At 28.3% G+C, this 9,516-nt stretch overlaps 1 protein-coding gene across 1 annotated transcript; it reads left to right on the plus strand.

Annotated features, from left to right (window-relative positions):
- The first annotated feature begins 4,535 nt into the window (after positions 1-4,535).
- Positions 4,536-9,080, plus strand: LOC119669538 (sugar transporter ERD6-like 16). The gene is made up of 3 exons (XM_038079459.1): positions 4,536-4,784; positions 7,611-7,762; positions 7,826-9,080. The coding sequence occupies exons 1-3, from the start codon at positions 4,604-4,606 to the stop codon at positions 8,963-8,965; spliced, it is 1,473 nt and encodes a 490-aa protein (XP_037935387.1). The 5' UTR covers positions 4,536-4,603; the 3' UTR covers positions 8,966-9,080.
- Positions 9,081-9,516: the final 436 nt, after the last annotated feature.

Here is a 9,516-nt window from a genome sequence, read left to right on the forward strand (position 1 = left end):
AAACAACAAGCCAAAATTATGCGATGACAGAACTGTATGGGTATTCAAACGAACAACGTTAGTAATAGAAAGATATTAAGGGCTCCATCTAAGAAGAGAAGAGATTGATTTCTTGCCTTTAGAAGTAATTCTAATAATTTTTTATTTTGCAATAGTTGATATATTTTAAAAAAATGTTGAACTATTAAAAATAAAGCGAATTATTTTTACTATGCTGAGTGGTACTTTAATTTACACAAAGTATTAAAATATATACAGATAATGCCCGAACTGTACTGTAACTATGTTAACTTAAAACTACATAAACTTCTAAACTGTTGAGAACACCGCTTTTATATATTGCTACAATGATAAGCATGCCGAAGTACTTGTGTCTCAATATAATAGTTTTATCGGTGACGGAATTTAACTGTTATAGTGTAATCGCACTATAGGTATGTGAGAGAAGCAATTAGTGGGTATTCGTGAGTTCAGTACCTCAATAGACTAAATGTTTCGTGTCATGAGCCATAGCACGTCATACCTTGTATAATTAACAATTTAAATTGTTTTCTATTTTTTTTTATTATTTACGAAACCAATTGAAAGTTGCTTAATCTTACTACAGATGATAAGAATTCATATTCTCCAATATATAATATATAATAATATATAAAGCAAAGTATATCACGCCTTTTAATGGCCATCTATCAATATAATCACTACTTTGTGTCTTTTAATATTAAATATAATGCTCAAGTGCATAATAATAATGCACTTTGTAAATTATTAAATTTATATTTAAGCTTATATTTAATTTACGATATTATACAGAAGTCAAGTACATCTCAAAGCTCCAATTCTTCAAATCTTTTTCGAATATTTAAAGCTACGTATTATAAATGACGTACTTGGTATTTACTTTTAAAGCAGAAATCAGGAAGGCGTCTTACATGATTCAAGGGTCCAGGTTGTAAAACTATTTCCATAGATGCTTCGATGCTTAGATGCTTGGTTTAATAACCTATTAATTTCTTTGACAATATAAAATTTAATACAATTTCACTAAAATCAAAATATAGTGGCATTTTCAATTACTTCGCATCTAAAGAAACAATCAAGCAACCAATTGATAAACATAGAAATGTACTGTTTACATTTTCAAGGTGTATTGGTAACCAAAAAATAGTTTTTAAGTCTCAAATACTTCAATTGTGTTTGTAAAAACTGCTACTCATGTAAAAGTGAACCTCACATTTTTTACTTCAGGTATACCTGAATAATTATTACCTGTAAGCGAGTCGAATATAAATTTTTGTTGTGATAATTTCAACTCTTCTACTATGAAAGGCAGGCTCTATACTGTCTTTCATTAAGGAAATCGGGCTTGGAAAAACACTTTAACCCGAGTAAGGGGCACAATATACCTTTTAGGTCGCAGTGTACAATCCCTTCTTTTTAATAATAATATAAGTATGTATTTCATTTGTATTTTATAATTTATTTTTATATCTTTAATTGGAGATGGTTGGCCCAGATAGATCCGAGCTAAGTCTTTGACTGTCTTTATATTGGAAAAATTATCAACTGAAAGAAAACAACCCTGTATAACCCTGTGTATTTAATTTTAAGATTATTTATTTAATGTGTGCATATATATTAATCTTTATACAATATAAAATATGCATATCAAATTATATTTATTAAATCTTAAATAATAAATATAATTGTATGGTTAATAGACAAATTATTTCTACGTACATAAAAAAAGGTTTGTAATTAAATAAATTTTTTAATTCAATTTATTTTTTATTATTTATTAGTACTTTTGTACGTTATATTTATTTTAAGGTAAACTTTATTCCTAACAGTTGAGTATAAAAATTATAATAATTAAAAATGTAAAAAATCAACGCTTTTAATGACAGCAAAAGTCTGCGTCCAAAACATAAAAAGGGGAATTCCCGAAATAAAATCGTTCAGAAGACCTTAATACGTATTTTTAATACGATCGCTTACACTTTTTACTCCAAGGTACATGTACATATGTATGTAATTGAAGGAAGATATGATATCAGAAGAAATCAAACGTCTTGGCTACCCAATATTAAAGACTGAACTTGGCTTAGAACTATAGGGCAGTCAATGAAAGTTACTCGAAATAAAGAATGCTATGTACCATATACTACACTATATTCTATATACTAAATGTATACTATGTAGTTAATTGTTTAAGTATACATACAAACAAACAACGATAAACAAATTGCAATGTGATTCATTTTTATTTTTTATAGCTGCAATTTAGGTTTGTATTCTTAGAAGAGCAAGTTATCAGTTTATAGTAACTGAAAAATATATACACAAAAAAAAAATTTGATCAGTTTGAAAAATATATATAAAAACTTAAAGTGTATAAAAATTTCATTCAAAAATAACAATCAATGATAATAATGAGTGAATCAAAAACAATCAATAAATGAGTTTTAGTACACTGAAGCTGATGTTGCCTAATATCATGTTCCCACTGCAACTAAATCAATTTATGTTAATCAAATCAAGATTCGTCGTTCACGTTGACATATGTAAGTTGACTTGTACATGTACAAGAGTTTCTATTACATACCAACTAAAATGAATATTTTTTGTTAAATAACATATAATAGTATAATGGTATCAAATATATATTTGATATAGAAACTCGTTTGTATATATTTATGTATCAATTATATATTTTATTTATGTTTGACTTCTTTGTTTTTGTAATATAAAAAAAATATATTAACTATAAATTTTGTTAATAATATGTTTAAGCAGTACTACCAGTTGTTATTATATAATGAAAACTGACAAAAATTTAAAAGCATGCAATTTCATTTAAAAATTTAAGAGAACCAAATCAAAGAATCATATTGCTTTTGTATATCTTTCTTACTTACACTATAATAATAACCATAAACCATTATCGTAAACCACAAGCGACAGCAATGAACCATGGACTACCAACAATATTGGAGCAACATTCATTCTACTAACATTACGGCCATATATATAAATTTAACAGAGCTGTGCGTTTTCAAGTAACAAATGCAAGTGACAAGTTATATTTCATATAAAACTAGTGACGATTGCACCTTATGATGGCGCAATATACCGATGCGTGTGTGAAGTACACCGTGGTGTAGAGCCTACACGGCACGGAATCACGTAAAATCTGGACCTTCATGCACCTAATGATAGGATCACTCACATCGAAATTTCTATACAAAGTTATACTACATTCACACTGTCTCATTTAGACACTCGTTCATTTATATTAATGAGAGAACATTCACATTATAATGAGCTCATTTATGCAGTTAATAGAATTTTATAAACTTCACTTCATAATATATCATACAAAAAAACTAATTATACATTTGATATATTAAATCATTTATAAACATTTTATATATTAATGACATATTTAATTGATAAAAATTTAGATTTTTTTATATCTACTACTTTAGTGCCTTTGTTTACAGCTGAGTTATTTATTTACATTTTACATACAAAACATACGACACATATTTCAATTTTTAATCATTTCTCTTGTGGGAAATTTAATTTTGAGGATCGCATTCAACAATTTTCACCTTAAGCGAGCTAATTTATTTATAATGAGCTCATTTATATGAACGATTTTTATATGGTAAATCATTCTCATTAGTGGCTATAATGAGCAAAACCGCCTAAATGAGACAGTGTGAATGTGCTATTACCGCGATTTAATGATTCGGCTACAACTACAATTGCATTATGTTTATCACAAATTATTATCAAATTTACTGCTATTTACTACAATAAACGACTTTTACTATAGTACATTTTTTAGAATATATATTATTTTTTGTTAGCTAAATAACTACCAATAATATAATAAATAACACAAAAATAAATTAATAATAATAATAAAATATTAAATAAAATAAAATTAAAAAATATTACTAAAATTAATAAATACTTGAAAAATGAAAGCTTGACATATATTACCTACAATATTATAAAAACGCACCAATTTCATTACTGATTTACATGCGAAAACCAAATGTACTTTAAAGCATTTTCTTTGCAGTGTACCTCATTTCTGATTCAATGGGTAAAATTGTAAATGCGCAGTTAGTTTAAATAATCTCTGAAATATACTTGTTTGTAGTACATTTCCCATTCTAAAACGTGATGTAAACAAACTCTTTCGCTCTTTTAAAAATATGTACACAAACTCTCGCTCTTTTAAAAAATTGTAGATAAACTCTCTCACTTGATAATACTGAGAATAATTTTTACTGCTTTTTATTTTTTTTCATCAACAGAAACAGAGCGAGGAGTTTCATATGATTTTTGCCGGTTATGCACTTTTAGAGCAAATCCCAATCTTGCAGTTCTATTTTGTAGCGAGTGTAGTGAGTGTAGTATCCGAAGCGGCTTTTCTTTAAAAATACGGAAAGTGAAGAGTGGATATAAAATACATATGCGCTTTATTCTAATAAAAAGTGATTTCTAGTATAAAAAAAAAAATAAAAGCACGAATATTTGTGTACTGGTACTTTATATATTTTGAATTGATGCTAAGAAAAAATTGAAAATGACAACTATACTAATAGAACCACACTCCGATGAGCCAAACACAAATAGCGACATTGACCTTTTACGGTCGGAACAATCAAGTCATAGAGACACCGAACCATTACAGCCTGAGACGCCACAAATGAGATGGTCGGATAGAGTTCGACTAAATCAGCCGCAATCAAACTCTATTGTAGCAGGTAAATAAGTACGACAATTCTTGATATATATTGAAAACCATAAAACTGATATTGATTTTAAGAATTTTCTAATCAGTTCTATACAAATATTAAGTATAAACAAAAATTGTTAAATTTTATAAATGTAAGATAAAGTCAATTAAAATTTAGTTGAGTCATAAGAGAACATATAATATAATACAATCGCCGGAAATATATTATATTTTAGAGAAATTCAAATGGCTTGTGATTCAGATACTTATGAAGTTTAATTCAGTTGAAACACTAGAAAAATAATGTAGTTATCGGTTCATTAAAATATTTCCTAGTAACCTAACTGCAGCAAATAATGTAAATAATTTAATGAACTGTGTGTGTATACATCTATGTATACATAGGTATAATGTACATAGCTTTTCTTACTTAAGTGTAGGTTCGTTTTTAATAAGCCACGACCCTGATTGTGTTGACTTGTTTTAATATTATATTCATACCCAGCCTACGAAAGAATCGATGCATCACCGATTAACGATACTTTGGAATCAACCATCAATGCCACTATCATATCAAGTATATATATATATGTATTTTTGTGCATTGCATATCATAGAAAAAGCATCGATACTTTATTGCTACCTAGAAATACTTAATAGCATTATTGCTTTTTTGCTATAAAAGATGTTGGGGAATCAATATAATTTTGTAGGGGAATCGTTACCGTTGGACAAAGCATCCAAAAGTATTAACAGAGAATCAAAAAATTCAAATAAAATCATTTATATTTGTGAAGAATATATATTTATAAGTATTTTATTATTATACTTATTTCAAAATGATAATTAAATTAATATTATATATTATATAAAAATGAAGTACAAAGAATTTATATATGAAAAAGACATAAAATTTCTATAAAATATTGAGGGAATATACAGCATAAATTTCGCACATTGATTCCTCAAAGCAACCAAAAGTATCTATAAGCACATTTGGACACTTTTTTATATAAACTACAGGGTCAGACGATTGAAGTATTACCTATTTAAGCGATCATATATTTTTTGTGTGACATTAGTTTTCAATAATTCAACTTGCAAAAATTTGTGCAAATAATCAAAATTTCAGAATCTATTCACTCTAGATCGACTCTAGACCCTTTTGCCTTGATTATGGTCTTCAAACTGTTAAAAAAGAGCATGCTTCACGAATGTGAACGTTCGGTATTTTGGCCTATTTCTAAAAGATGCTCACCAATTAATATCTCTATATTTTTAGCGACCCCTGAAACATCTGTATGTATAAGAGTGTGTTACATAAAATATAGCAATCGTTAAATTGAATATATCATTCGTATATATACATGCCTATTACTTACATATTAAGTTGAGCTCTTCATCGGTTGTCATATGGAAGAGGTATGTAGTTAATTGTAAAGTGTGACAAATTCCATAAGTTTGAGAATCACAAATATTTGCAATTAATTTATCGACAGACATACATATTTTCAGTATTTAAAGTTAATTAAAATGCATTTTATTTCACTCAAAGCAATTTAATATTTTAAAAAAATTGAATGCATATGCTTTCAAAATTATATTTATAAACAATTTTAGAGTACAAAAATAAAACAAAAAAGTACACTGAAATAAATGAAGGAAAAACTCTATTATTTTTAATTATACGAGTATATTGAAATGATTTGTTCTATTAGATAGTTTAACCAAGCTCACCTACCTTTGAGCGGTGCGTTTCATCTATGGCTAAAAGTTAGTAAATAATAAATTTTATCATAATTATCTTAGAATGAACTTTATCCTTAAAAGTTTTAAAGATTCCTATACCTTATTTATATTGATAAGATTAAGCAAATATTTGCCATGTCGGGACCAAAAACAATCACTTAAGAAAAATACACGAGTTTAGGTATTTATTCCCATCAATATAGAAAATTTATCATAGGAAGATAATGGATCACAGAATAAAAAATAAATAAAATTATTGGGATGTAAAGTCATACTTTATGGCTAAATACCAAAGTGATAGTAGTGATAGCAGTGATAGTTGAAATACCTTGATAAGTGTGCATATGTACTTATCTTGGCGCTCAGTTTTGTTTATGTATATGGTGTATGGCTTTATATATATATTTATTTATATATATAGATTCTTATATGGAAGCTTAATTGGCTGCTTAATATATATGACTAGAGAAAGTCGATTCCACACTTATTACTTACACTCATTATGTCTATCGAAATATGATCTGGTTCTATGCGTAAATTCACCTTTCGCTGTCAATCTTTACACAGATTTTTCTGTAAGGCCTTCAACACCAAGGTTTCAGTATCAATAAGGCCATTGAAGTAGTTTTCAACACTTAGGTCATACATAACGCAGAGCGATGCTGAATCTTTTCCATTATTGTGCAGTGTGCTGTTTTTCTTACTACGATCGATCATATTATATTAACGTAATGTAAAGTTAGTTTGCTCATTGCTGTTTTGCACTAATGCATTAACACAAAAGGTTGGTCCCAAGTAACGCTTATCATCTTTTTAATCAGTATTTCTGCCCTATTCACTCTTTGTCCAACTTTGCACTTTCACAGTATATTGTAGTCGAAAGCTATTTCAAAATATGTGATCTTTAACTGTGATCTTAAGTGTGGTTCCACATAGGGACCTTACACGAGCATTAATTTTAAATTATTATTTTGGTATCAGTTAAAAAAGTTAGAAAATTATATTAATAGCGATAGCCTATAATACTTCTAAAAAGGAAGTTTATGTTTTAAATACAATATTTTAACGACGTTTAACATTATTTATAATTATTTTTTTATTACAGCCGCATTTATATTCATGTCAGGCGGTATGCACATAGCTTACACTTTTATTCCTCCCGATACCCATACTTCCACTGCTTGGTTTGTTGGCGCTATTATTGGTACTATTATAGGCTCAACAGTTTGTGACTTTCTTGGAAAAAAACTATTATTTGTAAGTTAAATATAAGTTAATATAATATATAATTTCTTAACATATTTTTTTATATATTTTAAGCTGCTATCAGCGTGTTTTGTAATACTTGGTGGCGTGCTATTAGTATCGCTTCCAAATAATAATGGCGCATTGTTAGCTGGACGTTATATAGACGGGTTTGCCAGTGGACTTCTGTTTGCACCCTTACTAGTCTTAGCTGGGGAAGAATCAGTGAAAAGTTTGCGTGGCATGCTTGCTGCGTTGCACGAAACGGATTCATTTGCATTGGGCATTTTTGTATATTTCATACCTATCTCCACAGGGTCGTCAAATACAGACCAATCACTTACTTCAGAACAGACGTTAGGAATAGTGAGCATTTTTTATGGCATAATGCCATTAATTATTATTTTCTTCTATTTTGTGGAATCTCCTGTGTATCATTTGGTTCATAACGATGAAAATCAAGCAATTGATTCTCTTCGTCGTCTACAACGCCCACTTGTAATTACCAGCGAAACTTATCAACAGTTGGAAGAACATAAGGCATATGTAGCACACAACAAGGAGATGTCACTTTTACAGAGTATAGTTTATGGTTTACCAGCTCTACTAAAGCTTTGTCTATTTCGTAGTGTGGTAGCTTTAAGTTTTTCAAAAATGACATATTATGCATTTGCTACGGCTTCATTGATTGGTTATAGTGCTGAAACATGGACACTTATAGTTATGGGTTTGCTGCGTTGGTTAGGTGTACTTATTAGTACACATATAATAGACACAGTTGGACGAAAGAAAGTAGTGCTAATCGGCGCTATTGTATGTGGAGGAATGGCAATTGGAATAGGAATAATTATGGATACGCCCCAAAATTTGATGGATGAGGATAAAATGAGAATACTTTTGTACTTGTATTTCGTGTTCCAGTTTTTCGCTGGTATCTGCATAGCTTCCAGTTCAGCATATCTGAGTGAAGCGTTTCCATTGGTTGTTAAACCTTATTATATTGGAATTGCCTTCATTGTTGAACTGCTGGTGCAAATTATATGTTTAACTGCTTTTGACTTCACTGACACTGCTTCCTATTTCTATGTTACTGCAGCGATCTTTTTGGCTTTATTCTTGTATGGATTATTAACACTTCCAGAAACGAAACACGACACTCTGCTTGAAGCTCAAATAAAATTTAAGCAATTACTCCACTCAAGTTATTTGAATTAATTTCGAGTTCTGTGTTAATTGTAGATTTAATAAATGTAAGTGACTTTACAGTATCGTGTAAATTTATAAAGATTTTTATACCATATATTTGAATTTAAAATAAAATTAAAATTATAAACTGTGTGTTTGCTATATTAAAAAAATCAAAAAAAATTTAATAATATATTCTTCTATAATAAACTAATATAATTTTTATTATATGTAGGATTACATGATTAATATTTTTTTGAAATATATCAAGTAATTGCAAGTAATGCTCTTGAGGCAACATATGTTTATTACAATACTAGGATCATCAATTATATTGCACCGACTTAAATTTTTCTCTATGAATTGTAGTTACAATCAAGTTCATATGGTTTATGATAAACCACAAATCAAAGATATTAAAATATTAAAAAAATATACCATATCCTTTGATATTAGTTCTTTTGTACGATTTTTTGATGACCTCAGTGCAATACTGTTAGCATCAGTATAGAAAAAGTTTTATTTTAGAAATTATTTTTATTTTCTATTATTATAAATAAAAATTAATGTAAAGCAAAATA

The sequence above is a fragment of the Teleopsis dalmanni genome, chromosome 1 (genome assembly GCF_002237135.1).
Source record: "Teleopsis dalmanni isolate 2A chromosome 1, ASM223713v2, whole genome shotgun sequence".
NCBI classification, from domain to species: domain Eukaryota; kingdom Metazoa; phylum Arthropoda; class Insecta; order Diptera; family Diopsidae; genus Teleopsis; species Teleopsis dalmanni.